This window comes from Propithecus coquereli, unplaced genomic scaffold (assembly GCF_000956105.1).
Source record: "Propithecus coquereli isolate 6110/MARCELLA unplaced genomic scaffold, Pcoq_1.0 Scaffold655, whole genome shotgun sequence".
Taxonomy (NCBI): Eukaryota; Metazoa; Chordata; class Mammalia; order Primates; family Indriidae; genus Propithecus; species Propithecus coquereli.
The window spans coordinates 94,191-110,342 of NW_012152563.1; the positions used below are offsets into that span (position 1 = coordinate 94,191).

The 16,152-nt window shown below is 43.5% G+C and overlaps 1 protein-coding gene across 1 annotated transcript in view; it reads right to left on the bottom strand.

The window, feature by feature from the left end:
* Positions 1 to 5: 5 nt before the first annotated feature.
* MTHFS (5,10-methenyltetrahydrofolate synthetase (5-formyltetrahydrofolate cyclo-ligase)) overlaps positions 6 to 16,152 on the bottom strand; it is a gene marked incomplete at its 3' end in the record, with an annotated part of 35,841 nt that continues 19,694 nt past the window's right edge. Inside the window, exon 3 of the mRNA XM_012660090.1 lies at positions 6 to 38. Within this exon, the coding sequence (XP_012515544.1) occupies positions 6 to 38 (33 nt within the window). The remainder of the gene's footprint in view (positions 39 to 16,152) is intronic.

Consider the following 16,152-nt stretch of genomic DNA (forward strand, 5'->3'; position numbering starts at 1 on the left):
AAAGCCGAGACCCGGCACGAAGATGAGATCAAGTCCCCCTGTGGAAAACAGGAACACATTTAAGAGGATTGAAGGTTTCTGAAAGATCACTTGAGGATGCAGTGTTTGTTTTGTAATGACATCTATTCTGTCTCTGATTTCGAAAGAAATATATGATCATTGTAGAAAATCCAAAAAGCATAGAGTTGGACAAAAAAGGAATAAACTTAGTAACTCAGTAAGTCCTTCATCCCATCCTTCTAGTAGTTCTTACACATCTGTATCTGTATCTGTAGGTACAGATATATATAGATAGATAGATAGGTACATATCTGTATAAAAACGCCAGATTCCAAGGCCCCACACACGCCTGGTTAAAGAGAATCTCCAGGGATAGGGCCTTTGTCATCTTCTGCTTCTTTTCAAGCACCCAGGTGATTCTACATACCTGCTGGGTGTGAGAATCAACGCCCCAGGATAAGCATGGTTGAAGGAGTGGGAGAAGACCAGAGAGGAGCCAGAAAAGACAGAGCTGTTCTCAGTGTCAGGGAAGAGAATGAGAGGCAGCTATTGAGAGTACCAAGCTGTTCATTTCCCCTCCCATTGGAGAGGCCAGGCCAGGCTGTTGGGCTTCCCAGATTCACACCAGAGCAGGATTTGACCTACTGAGGGACATTCCCATGGTACAAGATGGGGCCCCGTAACTCGTCCTCTAGATGGAACGCTCCCAAGTAATGCAGGGGCCAAAACTGGCCATGGTATCACCAGGACAGAACAGGCTGCTGGTGCTCAGGGTGCAAGGCAGGGTCTTAGAGACCATAAAAACCCAACCACAGGCTGGACACGGTGACTCACACCCATAATCCCAGCACTCTGGGAGGCCGAGACTGGAGGATCGCTTGAGGCCAGGAGTACAAGACCAGCCTGATCAAGAGTGAGACCCCGCCTCTACTAAAAAAAAAATAGAAAGAATCAGCTGGGTGTGGTAGTGCGCACCTGTAGTCCCAGTTACTCAGGAGGCGGAGGCAGGAGGATTGATTCAGCCTAGGAATTTGAGGTTGCTTGAGCTACGCTGATGCCACAGCACTCTAGCTCCAATGACAGATTGAGACTCTGTCTCAAAAAACAAAAAACCCCACCACAGTGAGGGTGTGTGGAGATCCCCATAAAGAAGGTAATAAAGCTCACTGGGTGAAGAACCTCCATGGATTTTATGAGCCCAGAGAAGGGTCCTCCAGCCTCAGCAAGGAGCATGAGGTGCCAGTTCCAGCACAAGAGCCACATTACAAGCCCAACCCTCCTGACTGGGCCTTGGCCACCTGATATCTGTTCTAGGGGTCTCTGGGTGACCTACAACTTAGCCATGGACTGACCACTCATGCAGCATTGCTGGCAAGACATACCGGAGTTGGAAGCCACGAATTCTCTGCAACAGTGTTCTCAGCAGAGATGTTTACACTGCCCAGCCCCCACTGTCAGCAGCTGTTCCGACTGCCTACAGAACTGTAAAGTGAACTCAGCTTCTCTCTGGCTCCTAGCATACACTCGTCAACCTCTGCCTGCCAAAATCCAGCAGAGTATGTCTCAGATTACAGCAATGACCTTCCCGTGTAAACCTGCTTGTCTGTTCCAATGCCAACTTGCTAAAAGATGCTGGTCATTGGCCTTTGTCTTTCCTCCCTGTCTCTGTCCAGCTCACTTGTCTCTCTTGGGGTTGACAGTGGCCTGCGTACTTGGGATTTGCTCCCTCGTGTCCTCTGTTGCCAGAGCACTGTCAGGCTTGGAGTCCTCCTATGTCTTCTACACTCAGAACACACATGTGGCAAGGTGTTTCGTAAGGTCCCCTGGGGGACACACAGGCTCCTCCCTTCAGGAGATAGCAGTTCAGCTAACATAAAATTACACAACACACGTAATATCCATTCCAGTGCCAGGCAGCAGTCTCCGCCAACTGCCCACAGAGCAACAGAGGCAGGTACTGGAGCCTGAGCAGAGGGACGGCCATTCTCGCTGGATGGTCAGGGAAGAATTCAGGGGGAACTTGCACTTGACCTGGATTTTAAGGATCTGTCCGAGTTGGGTCCGAATATCTTTCAGAAACCAAAGGGAGAACGGTAGGAGCAGAGCAATGAGAAGGGAGTGGGGAGCAGTTCACTCGCTGGGCAGAAGGGTCACGCTGAGGAACAGTAGAAGATGTGAGTGTAGCGTTCCCCAAGGAGGGGCATGGAGACATGGGAGGCAAGGCTCAGAGACCCCCTACAACACAACAGCAAAAAAGCAAATAACCCAATTTAAAAATGGGCAGAGGGCTTAAACAGACATTTCTCCAAAGACGACATTCAAGTGGCCAAGAGGCTTGTGAAAAGACACTCAACACCCCCAGCCATCAGGGAAATGAAATCAAAACCTCACCGCACACCCATTAGGATGGCCAATATCTAAAAAAAGAGAAAATAACAAATGTTGGTGAAGATGTGGAAAAACTAGAACCCTTGTGCACCGTTGGTGGGAATGTATGAATAAAATGGTGCAACCACTATGGAAAACAATATGCAGGTTTCTCAAAAAATTAAAAATAGAACTACCATACAATCTAGCACTCCCACTTCTGGGTATTTATCCAAAATAACTGAAATCTGGGGCTCGAAGAGATACTGCGTACTCACGTTCACTGTATCATTCACACAACGGCCAAGATACGGAGACGACCTACGTGTCCACCGATGCACGAGTGGCAAACACGATGTGGAACATACATGCAATGGAGCATGACCCAGCCGTGTGGAAGAACAAAACTCTGCACACGCAACACATGGGTGAATCTTGGGATGCATGCCAAGTGAGGTAAGTCACAAAAGACAAACACCGTGTGATCCGAGAGTAGTCAAACTCTCAGAAACAGAGAGCAGCACGGTGGTTTCCAGGCGCAGGGAGAGGAGGAAACGGGGAGCTGCTGTTCAGTGGGTAGAGGGCTTCAGTCATGCAAGATGGAAAGTTCTAGAGATCTGCTGTACAAATTGTGCTTTTACTGTACTCTTAAAATCTTTTAGGAGGGTAGAACTCATATTACGTGTTATTTACCACAATAAAAAACAAAAGGCAAAGAGTCCAAAAGAGAAGGCAGGAGAAGAGTCGGGATTTTATGGGAGTCAGTGCACAGGAGCAACAAGGCAGAGTTCGGGGAACATACACACTTAGGCAGTTAGAGGAAGACAAGGAAGAAAGGAAACAGAAAGGTAAGAAAATAACATTCTCAAATCCCTTGAGTTAAAATTAATCCTGCTCCCTCCACTCCTGATACTCCCTGTGCTTTGACCACAGCTGTCCCTGAAGTCTACCCTGCACTGCAGGGGACCGTATGTCTCCGTCCGCCCCGCCAGCAGAAAGTTTCCTTGAGAGTCATAATTTTTTACCAAGTCATACTTCATGCTTGAATTGTAATAGAATTCCAGGCCAAAGTAACCCTGAAAGGCAAGTATTTTATCTGCTGAACGGATCAATCCTGGCATGACATCCCTATTTTAGTAACTCCGGAGTATATAGCTTCGGATCAAAGAGGCAACATTATGGGACAAGAAAACAATAAAAGTGTAACCTTATGTGGCTGTGTGTTCAAAGTGAGCTCTACAACTGCTAAGCAAGAAAGAAAACGGCTTTGGATTCTCAGGTAACAAAGGCTCTGAAATGGTCCTCCCTAAACGGGGTCCTGACATCCTATTTGGGGTGTTGCTGGCAGACCCCTGTCCACAGGCTTGCTACCACTGCTCCCTTCAACCACACGGCCATCTGCTGACACTGCCTTCAGGTCCTTAGGTTGCCCTTCTAGTCCGCCCCGGCTTCTGCTGTTTGGTGAATTCAAGTGTCTTCCTGAGACACACAGTATTCCTTGCCTAACTTCGTCCATTTGTTGTCAGCCTTGAAGTTCTCCCTGGGCCTTACCACCATCGCCACATGCATTCCCACCCCACCCCACACACCTGGGGCTGTCCACGCTTCAGTAACACCATGCCGGGTGCTCTTCCTCCCCAAAGGTGAAGGGTCAGCGGGGCTTGAACATCACATATGGGCTCAACAAGTTTCCCTTGCACATGCTGGTCCCACCAATAGAGGTAAACCCCGGACCCACGCTAACACATCACGCGGTCAAAACTCAGTAGAGCAAAACAGGAGGAAAACCCTCAATCCACGCACATGTTCTTTACATGCTTCCAGCAGGGCTCTATCTTCAAATCACCAAAGGCTCATTACGAGGACACCGACGTTAGCCCCATGTGCAACAAGAGCCGATCCCCTTTGTGTTGTTTACTCCTGTGCACACTCGCTACACAGGCGCCTGCCAGCACGGAACGAGACCGGCAGTCAGAGCGCACCAGCTGCATCGGGATCAGAAAGAGCTCTCTGGAAGTCACAGGACTGTTCTGCAGAGTCATGTTTGCTGGGTTTTTTCCCCATGCTCCACCAGCTTTCTAATGCAATCCTGCACTCCAAAACTGCACAGCTAACCTCTGGAAAACTCACCCAGCCCCACACGCTGTATTTGCTCACAAACATCTTCTGTCTTTTCATCGGTGCTGGCTCTGAAACAGCAGCACCGTCGCCATCAGGAGGCAGTCCAGTGTGATGATTAGGGGCATGGGCCCTGAGGCTATCTCTCAGCTGTGTGACCATGGGTAAGTTACCACCCTCTCTGTGCTTCAATTTTTTCAACTGTTAATGAAGCTGATCATGAAAATTAAATTACATAATGCTTATAAACTCCTCAGCAAAGTATCTTTTTATGTTAATTACAACTATTATGCTAGCTTTTCTTTTTTAAAGAAATGTCAGGTACTATTTCTTGAACCAGCTGCCAGGGAAAGGGGTGCAGTTTCTCCAGCACCTCAAGTACTTTTTGACCAGAGCTTTTCCAACCTTGCCTTAAAACTGGCTCTTACACGTTCTCTCAGCTTTAGGGTTCAGCAGAGCCAAATAGGGAGGAAGAAAACTAGGGGAGAGGGGTTACAGAATAGGGGTTAGCAAATTTTTCCTGTAACACGTTGACTGCCACACTAGAAAAGAAGTTTTTTCCTTGGGACCATGGTGTTTTATTATGAAAATAGAATAAAAACTTCAAAAACAAAACAATCCTTTCTAATTTAATGAAAAAATTGGTTTTTATTGTTTTCTGTGGGTAAGTTATGTGCAACCTGAAAAACAGTTCTTGCAGGTCCCAAGGTCAAGAGACATGAGTTACACATGCTTCACGAGATCCCGGACTCAAAACTAGCATGTATTAAATACAACTTACATGGCAGTCAATGTGTTAAAGGGCCAGAGAGAAAATAACTTAGGCTTTGCAGGCCTTAGGGTCTCCGTTACAACATCACTGCTGAGTAGGGTGAAAGCAGCCACAGACAAAATATAAACCAATGAGTATAGCCAGCCGTGTTCCAATAAAATGTTATTTACAAAAACAGGTGGAGGGGCAGATTTGGCGCATGGGCTGCAGTTTGATGACCCTGTCATAGAATATAAGGAAAGCATGTTTCAGGAAGAGAGGAGCAGGAACAGTGTCAAATATGACAGAATGGATAAGTAGGGTAAGAACAGAAAAATATCTATTAGATTTAGCAACTAGGGAACCACCGGGGCAAGGATAATTTAAGTGTGGTGTTGGGCCAGGTGCTGAGCTGCAGAATCTTCACTGACTGAAAAAAAAGCACAGGAAGTAGGCTTTGAGAGAAAATGAGGAAAGAAGATTCTGTAAATGCCTCATTCCTCAGACTGAAGTCCGAGGCACCTTCACAAACCATCTTATCAACCCGCACGGAGGCAGCAGCTGAGCCGCGGGCACCTCCACGACGCCCTGTCTCAGACTCCCTGACCTGCGCTTCCCGGAGCACGGTCGGTTCAGTCAGACGACCACCTCTGCCCCAGCACCGAAGGGAAGGCTGAAAACAGCAAGCGTCAGAGCCCAGGAGATGCATACGGCTGTCCACTCCACTTTCAACGTGTACACTTCTTACACTTCTCTCTTTTTCCTTCTTTTGAACTTCTGTTTCACGGCCGTGTCTCCTACAGGCTCTTCTTCAGGAACGTCATGACTCAGTAACTCCTTCCCCACTTACCCCCTTGCACCACTGCCAGAGCTCCCTTCACCTGTTACTCTGAATGTGCTCTTTCTCCTGACAGTCCACCTGGGTATCCCACCCCTGGTCCCAATCCATCCTAAAATGCAGCCTTCATCCTGACTCCCCAGCCTCAAAAACTTTTAGTCAATCACCTCTTAAAGATAACGTTCAAATTCTGCCTTGCTGGTTATGCAGAACCTGCTGCAGTCCCCTCCCCTCCCTGCTGCCGCTCCACTGTCTCCCACTACGCTCCAGTAATCCCAGGGAAATGGACCGCTCCCTTCTCCCACAACCCACCCCGTGATTTCCCACCTGCGCACCTTTGCTCCCGCTGTGCTGTTCTCCACTCCTGTAAGGCCCTCCTACGCTTTCTGTTAACTTACCTAATCGTAATAATCATAATATAACGAACCTCAGATAAACTTCCATCAAGCCCTCCCATGTGCGCAGTCTGGTGTGACCAGCTCTCATCCCATACCGCGAGAATGCCTGTGGTCCACTGAGTAGTAGGAATCCTTCTCCCTTCCTTTTGGGAGCAGAGTTTTTGTTTTTGCCCAGAGAGATGCTGAGCTTAGTTCTGTTTATTATGAAAAAAATATTGAGAGTAAAGGATATAATGAGTGATCCCTTGCCCATATTTATCTTAGTTTCCTGACTATATCCAAGTAGTGACCTGTTCAGACCATCCCATGGGACATCTAATTCTTAACCAAAGACCAGCTTCTAGGAGAGAAGAAACTAGCACAGAAACTAACATTTAAGTGCCTGTAATGTGTCAGGCACTATGCTATGTCCTAGGAATAGAAGGATGAATAAAATCAGCTGGTCAGTACATCCACCTCCTGAGGCAGGAGGGTGGGAATTATTGTCCCCATTTCACAGATAAAGAAACTGATGCTCAGAGAGGTCAAATTACGCCTCGAGGTCATTCAGCTCCCAAAAGATGAAGCTGAAGGCTTGCTGTCTCAGGTGGATAAGGACTCAATAACATACTGCTCCTACAGCCAAAGGCACAAGTGAGATTAAGCAAAGAGGTGGAGGAATCACAAGGCCAAGCACCTTAGAGGCAGTAAAGGAGTGGGGTTGAGTGTGCAGCTTCTACACAGGTGGCCTGGGTCTGAATCCCAGCACTACCACTTATTAGCTGTAAAATATCAAAGTTGCCTTCACCTAGATCTAGGATGGAGGAGCATATTGTGATGTAAACAGTCTCTGAGCTATTAATACCAAAGGTCAACTTAATCAACCGCGGTGTGCCTACTGCTCAGGCCACGCAACTGACTGCAGAGAGACACGGGCACTTCCATCAAACATGCTTCAAAAACATGAAGAGGCTGAAACCCTAAAATAAAACACAGAACCAATAATTCATGATAGCTCTGTGGCAGAACTCTCAAAAATCAATACCATATGCTTTGAACTCATTATGGTTGCCTTAGAAAGAACAGATGGAAGCACAACCCCCTCGAACCACTACTGATAGTAAAACAGTACAGAGCACACAACGTAATAAAGAAAACCATTTATGTGACTGCAGTAATAAAATATATTCAACTTCTGATTACGTACAGAATTGAGGTTTTAAAAAATATATTTCCCTACAAATCCATAACATACTTAAGGAGTAATCAACTAAAGGTGTAACATAGACTGCTAATTTTTTTTAAATTACATTGTAGGTGCACCTTCACTCTTTCTGCTATGTTTGGTCACAACATATTTTGGCCATTTTAGAACATCCATACTGGATCAAACACAGAGCAGTAAGAATCATCCAGTAAAGACATGATTATGACGTAACTGATCACTTCTGCATCTGTACTATAAAATCCTTTCTTTTAATACAGTTACGAATTTTGCACCAAAATACAGGGGCGGTACTTGTCATAGGAATGTCGGAGCCCTTGTAAGGCAGCCCTTCTCCTAGTGTCCCTGGGTGTGACAGGTTGTTCTGCTCATCAGTTAACGAGGCATTCAGAACATAAGACAATCTCTGGGTGCCTTATATTTAAACCCAGGTATATGATGAGTTCAAGGCTTTCACTCAACCTTCGAACACTGACTATGTGTTTAAATGAAGAAGTAGGAGGTGACAGGAATTTTCACTCTTCTAGGTGAAGCCGAAAGCAAAGAAATAACCTGAATCCTATGCAGTGACCTGGCTGCTGAGGATCTCACCAACAGCCTCTCCTCCCACCTAACCCAGAGCCCAGAAAAGCACCCAGGACAACAGGCCAGAGGTGCAGCTAAGACGGGTGACGGGGACCAGTAATCCTTCCTTCTGCAATGCTGGAACAGCCCTCTACGGAGACCTCGGGAAGGACACAAAAGGAGAGTGGCTGCCTCTGGAGCAAGGCACTGGGGAACGAGGGTTTAGATGAGGATGCCTCACACTTTCACACTAATCTTTTGTATGGTTTAAATTTTTACCATGTGCACACAGAGCCAAGTTTTTAAAATTATCGACCTTCTAGCATGTCAAGGACAACAGCCTTGGAGACAGCCGCACAGCAGGTGAGCGTGGAGGCTTCTAGAGAGAATGCCTGGGTGTGACTCCCGTAAATACTGCTATTAGCTAGGAAACATTAGTCAAGTCACTGAACCTCTCTTTAAAATCCAATTTCTTATCCTTAAAATGGGAATAATACTACTACCTTCTTTTAGGGACTACATAAAGAAAGGAGGTGTATAAAACTCTAGTAAGTGTGAAATAAATGCTAGCCATATTATCCTTAGGGATATGAATAACGCCTATTCTCTTCCTGCTGACTCTGAAAGCTACTTCTTTAGTCATAACACCAACGCTCCAACAGAGTTATACAGATTTCCTATTAGCCCAAACCACCCAGGGGTGGCCTAGCTTTCCACTGCCACCTGCTGTCACTAGAAACAGGCAGGCAAGCGCTGTCCATGAGAGATGGCCCAAGCCCTGAGCAGGGCAGGAGCCACGGCTCTCTGAAATATGCAGTCTCTGAAACAGGTGTGGTAGGAAAGCATTCCTCCGTTACAAATGGCCTTTTCCTTTACAAAGGATCCTTTGAGGAGTATCTATTTACAAACCAAAAAAATGGAGTGTTTTCTACGATCTGTTTCAGCACCTTCAGCCAAGTGCCAGGCACTATGCTGAGCACGTCACAGACATGACTTCATTTAATCTGCTCAACAGTTCTGTGAGAGATATTACTATCCCCTTTTTTCAAATGGGGAAACCAAGGCTCAAAGAGATGATGTAATTTTCCCAAAGTCATACAGCTAGTAAATGCAGGAGCAGAGATTTGAACTCTGCTGTTCTGGCTCCAGTGAGATGTGGACGCTCTTTGTTTCTTGCCTGGAGAAGTAGAGCAGACAGGGAAAGTTCTACTTATCTGCCTTGGTGGTGGAATAAGTCAAACTGGACACAGCATTTCTATCAGTCAGGTCAGGGCCACGGTGAGGGTCAGACAGCACACTCAAACTGGGGAAGCGAGAGAAGTTAAATAAAGGGATAATTCCAGGGTAAGCGGGGCTTAGGGAAAGCAGGAGAGGCGGTGCAGTCCCCTGCAGCCGTCGACCACTAAGCCTGAGGTGCAAGCGGGGAGGTGGGGAGGGCAAGGTTAAGGGTAGCCAAAGAGCTGCAACAAGAGGGGTCGCCTGGCAGGAGTGTGGACAGTACACTGCGGGTGGGGCTGGGGGTGGGAGGTGAACACCCTCCTCGCTCTCTCGCACACTTTAGTCATCGTCGGTGCCTCCTGATGTATCCACGAGGTCGACCTTCCTGGGCACCGAGCAAGTGGAAAAGACAGACCGTGGGTCTGGAGGAGGTCAAATAAAGGCATCCAACAAAAAACTTAAATATCATTATTATCAGTGGTTACTCCTGGGTTTGGGGATTTGGGTTTATTTTTAATTTCTTCTTTATGTCTTATCTTTATGATGAGACCAAAGCTATTTTCCTTTAGAAAAAGAAATATGTTTATGAATACTCAGAAAAACTCAGAAAAATCTCCAGTCTTCTTTTTGAAGATATACCTCAAACATGTTAGCTATTTTCTTAAGTGTGCTTTTTATTATATCTTAAGGCTAGCACGTTGTCTAGAAAATAACACCAAAATTATAAATTGGAAGGCAGCAATACTCCGATTTACATTATTTTCTCAGTCACCACCGCCATCACCACCAACTGGAGCTGTGTATGAAAGATAGCAAGCTACGTTGCTGAGAACCGGAAAGATCCACTTTACTGCAGGGCCTGGAAAACTATAGCCTGTGGGCCAAACCTGGCCACCCGCTGCTTTCGTAAATGAGAGTCCATTGGGACACAGCCATGCTCCATTTTCACACTCAGACAGCAGAGTTAAATCCTTACAGGAAGACTCAATATTTACTATCTGGCCCTTTACAGAAAAAGCTTGCCAACCCCTACTTTAGAACATTTAACACAAGGTTAAAAAAAATCTATACATCAGCTTATGCTATAGCACCATATATTGACCAAAAAAAATCTTATTGTCTTTATAGCAGATATGTAAACATGTTTTGCAGAAAATGGGACCAGTAGCAGTAGCAGCTTAATGCAAAGGCATTTTCTAAGTGTTATATTTATTTTTGCTCTGAATTTGGGATACTTTCTCTGTTTTTAATAATTAGATGGACCTGAAAAGGAAAATAAAACAGAGATTTTCATTAAGATTTTTCACTAACCATAGGCAACCTCTGGTTGTTGATTTTCCTCATCTGTGAAATGGATGGACATAACTCTTCAATTGCTCAGATCTCCTTAGAATCAAAGCTTAGTGGCCCTGAGAATTTTAAGGACAATCCCCTGTTTATCTGTGTGATGCAATAAAGAAATAAATTAAGCTAGTCACAAAAAGACAAACACCGTATCATTCCAATTATACGAGGGCTCTGAAGTAGTCAAATTCATAGAAACAGAAAGTAGAATGGTGGGCACCAGGAGATGGAGAAAGGGGGAAAAGAGGAATTATTTAATGGGTATAGAGAGTTTCAGGTCTGCAATATGAAAATTTCTGGAGATCTGTTACACAGCAATGTAAATATACTTAACACTACTGAACTGTACACTTAGAAATGGTTAAGATGGCAAATACCATGTTACGTGTTTCTTTACCTCGATAAAAAAAGAAAGAAAGAAAACTGGCACTGGGGGAAGGGTCTCAGGGACAGTCCACCCCATGCACAGGTCCCTGTGAAGCTGTACTCATCACGAAAGAAAGGAAAGCCTGGTTAACTCTCGAAAGCAATTGTGGAAGAACAACTGCTTGAGACACAGAAATATAAGGGTGCTTCCTGGAGCTATTTCTATTTTTCTCACTTTTTTGAAGATGAGCTCTCAAAGTCATTACTCTAAATTACAGCACTGCATGATTCCTAAGTGTTGAGAGTTTAGCAAAATGGAAACTTCTCCCCGGCTTCCGCCATTTAACAGAGACATTAAATGAGCACTTGAAAATCCTGTAGCCCTTCTGGTTCAGTACATTTGACTAAAATAAAATCACACAGTACATTATATTTCTTCTGCTTGCTCTCTTCTTCCACGCCTAGGAGGGCACACGGTTCGGCTAATATGAGCCTTGTGTCATCTAGAACAAATTCTATTACCGCAAGCCTATGATAAAGTAACCTATTACGTTGAAATAACAGTACCTGGATTTTACATAACGTCCTTTTCCAATGGGTTCTAAGTGCCTTTTCCACTCCAACTAGCCTTGTTATCTGCTTCAGTAAGTCTCCTTCTGTTGAATGAGAAACTTGCTCTCGAAACCTGTAATGCTCCCTAAAACCTGCCAGAGAAGCTTGACAAGTAAAAGGAAGCAGAAAAAAAATCCCTGAAGATTTGCACCTCAATTGAAATTTAATGGAATCAAATCGATAAACAGCTATTACTAATAGCTCGCTATATGGAAGGCCCTGTCCAAGGGACTACTGAGAACACAGAGGTAAGTAACAATCAAGGCTCTCTGGGGCTTATGACCAGGGCAGCTAAAAATGTACCTAATAAGCTGTATGTAAAGAGATGATCAAATAACTGTAATAAGGGGTAGAGTCATATAAGTGCCAAGGTACTAAGTAAAAAGGGAGAGAGCTGTATTCCTTTGAGCAGGAGGTTAAGCCCAAAGAACCCCACTAAGGAGGTAGCCTATTGCAGGAGCAATGCAAGGATGAGCAGGGTCCGGAAGAATCGCGATGGAGCAGCAGGGATGGATTATCAGTAATAAAAATGGAGCAAGCAAAGGCACGGATCTGGGAAAGCACCGGGCATGTTCAGGGCGTGACTGGTTCCCTTTGGAAGGATTCATGAATGAAATGAGAGCAAGGTGGCTGAGAGGACACAGTTAGACCGTGTTGAGAAGGGTCTCCAATGCCAGGGTAAAAAATCTACTTAATTTTGCAGGTTGAGCCAGTGGACCCACCTATCAGCTTCTTAGAGGAAAATGCCAGTGGCTACAGGGAGCCAAGCAGAGCCTCCAGGAAAATCAGAACCCACCGGCACACGGGAAGTCACAGGATGAAGCTGAGATTCCAGGAGAAACAGTGACTAGGGTCTTTTCTGCCATTTTTAAAAACTCTACATAGAATATTCCTGGTTAAACAGTTTTGTTCCTTATAAAATTTGTTACAAAGTTGTCTGCCATTTCCACATTCTGCCAACAATATGTAAAGAGGCCTTGTAAAGGAGCCCTACTGGCCAGGCCTCCCGGCTGCAAACAAGCCCCTGGGCTCCAGACACCAGTGGGTTATACCCACCCCACCAACGTACCCAGCTAGAAACCTGGATTGCCTTTGAAGCTTTTTGAAATCTTTAGAAGGAGCAGCATGAAGAAGTTCCTCTGTAGAAATGGAGCTGTTCTGTGCCTTCACTGTTGTAGTGACTATGCAAGTATACACATGTAATAAAACTACACAGACATGTATACACACATATGTATACATAAATGAGTACATATAAAAACTAGTGGAATCTGAATAAGTTTGGGAAATTGAACCCAGGACAATTTCCTGGTTTTGATATTGTCTGAAACTTTCATAAGATGTTACTATACAGAGAAGCTGCATGAACGGTACACAGGACCTCTCTGCACTATTTTCATAACTTATTACTGTATTTCTAAATAAAAAGCTTTGAAAACCTATAGAATAACATCTCATACTCTGACCTCCAACTCAAAAAAACCCAATCCAACCCCAGTCTACCTTAATCTTGCCTTCCTTTGATTGCCCTTAAACTGTACACGTAATAACCGGTCCCCTGCTTACCCTGACGAGGAATCCAGCCTCCACAGCGTCCCACTTCCAGTCTCTGTCCCTGTAAGTCCCACCCTTCCTTCAAGGCCCAGCTCACGGTCTCTCCTTCACCTGCACCCCAGCCCACACCGGCTCTCCCGCACCCGAATCCAGTGAGCCTGGTGTCACGGGTGTGGCAGGTGCTCGTCATACGCACTCCGGAAGGGTCCTGCCTCCCCGCTAACAACTAAGTGGCCCACACCCCTTTTCTACGAGAAGATTTTGATAGGATGGAGTCAGCTGGTTAAAGGAAAGACATTTCTTTGAAACTGATATTTCGTTCACTTTATAATTTTGTCGGAAGCTACCCCTCAGTGTTCCCCTGGCTTCTTTGCTCTGGCTTGTCTATTAATCATAACATAGAACAAAAAAATTTTTTTTACATTTTTACATTACTTGCTTATTTATTGGAAAAATTATAGACTCCTTGATAGTATTTTTTGACATAGGTGGAACTGAATGATTTATATTGTTTCTCCGAAACATACTCAACTTGGCTGTGCAGAGACGGGATGGGAGTTACCCTACTGGTACCATACAAGTAGTGACACTTACGTAGACACCAAGTACCACAGTCAAGATGAAGAATCGGACGTTGTATCAAAGGTACCTTTCACATCCAGGAATTCTACATTCAGGTAACAAAAGTCAGCTGTTTTCAGTTTGTTTTACCCAATCACTATTGTAATCTAAGAATTTAGCATCTTATTAATAAAAATTTTTAAACATTTACCTACTACCCAAACAAAATGAACAGCTTGTGCTTCCCTTTCTCCAAGATATAACTTTGACATTGGACAATATATTTTTTTCCTCTGTGATTTTGTTGACTATCTTTAATCAGTCTTTTGGAGAGAGAGTATCCTTTGGAAACAAGAACGTCTAGGTTTTAACCTAACTCTGCTGACAGTGTGGCTTTGGACAAGTCATTTCCCATCTAGGCATGCTGCCTTATCTACAAAATGAATGATTAATTTAGATGATCTCCACATTCCTTCCAGTTCAAATAATCCCCAGCGTGCTGATCAAATGACTCAAGGATATATAAATTGAGGAGACTGCAGACAAAACCACCACCACAGATTAATAAACCTGTAAAACACTGACCTCTGCTGGAAATTGAGAACATTACTCAATCCATCTAAGACAGAGCAGCCTAAATTTAAAAACCTATTATTCTCGGGTACATCATTCTGAAAACATGTTATCAAGGATGCGTGTTTCTTATAAAACTAAATTTTCTAATACTTGATTTTATCAAACTTAAGAACATTTTGAAGAAAATAACTTTAAAATTACTTCAGATACTTCTGGTTCCATTTGGAAATCGAGCCTATGTTTCCATGCTGTGCTGTACAACGAACACCAGCTTGGATATATAATGGAAAAGATTCCACTCCCAATGACAACAACAGATGCAAACTGATTAGGAATGCACTTAACAAGAACTGTGCAGAAACGACATGACTAAAAGCAAAAATATTTACAAAGGAACACAGGAAAGGCCCTGAATAAATGGGGAGGCACAGCATATCCCTGAGGAAGACTGAATATTCCAAACAACTCCATTTCCCCAAAATTAATCTACAAATTTAACACAATTCCAATCAATATCTCATGGGGATTTGGGGGAAGAAACTAACAAAATTATTTTAAAGAACAGTCAGCTAAATTTTTTGAAATAAGAATATTGAGGCAGAACTCATCCTACCAGGTATTAAAATCCATTAAACAGCCATTACACAGCGATATTAATAAAAAAACTATGGCGCTAGTTCCAAAATAGGCAAACGGAACAGTGGAAAAGATGAAAACATTCAGAAGCAAACCCAAACAAACATATGCAAGAATTTAGTTCATGAAAACGGTGACATTTCGGACTAGCAAGGAAAGGGATATTCACTGAATGGCATTGGGACACCTGGCAATCACTTACAAAAGTTACATTCCCTTCCTGCATATCAACGTAAGTTCAAAAAGGATTAAGATTTTAATATTAAAAGACATAAAATACTACGATAAAATGAAGATTTATATAATCTCAAGAGTGAAGACAGACCTCCTAAAAATGAACCCAAAGACAAAAATTCCAAAGGAAAAGATTACTAGGATAAAACGAGGATTTATATAATCTCAAGAGTGAAGACAGACCTCCTAAAAATGAACCCAAAGACAAAAATTCCAAAGGAAAAGATTACTAGGATAAAACGAGGATTTATATAATCTCAAGAGTGAAGACAGACCTCCTAAAAATGAAGCCAAAGACAAAAATTCCAAAGGAAAAGATTAGCAGATTTTACTAATAACATTTTAAAACATCCATATCACCAAAAACAAAGACACACACAAAATAAAGAAGAAAATTTAAAAAATGGATAAAAATCATTTGCAGCATTTGTAAAAGACTAATCGTTAATATTTTAATATACGAATAACTATTACCACCCAGAAAGAAAATGAATACCAAAAAAAAGATAAATTCCCCAAAAGAAATGAGGCAAAAAATAGCACTTTATAAAAGATGAATTAGAAAGGTTAAAAAAACATATAAAAGCTTATATATTTCGACATTTTCCATAATGAGCACATTTTAACCACTAATTTTTAAAAGAAACGAGGAAATTAAAACAGAATTTAAGAATTATCCTTTGATTAGTGCTTTAAAACAAAACCAGAAACACTGATAAAACAAGTTACTTTTAATGTTGAAAATTAAGCAGGAGGGTCATAAGATGCCCCAGTGAATGTCCTCTGAGAATGTTTTTTCAATATAATGGTG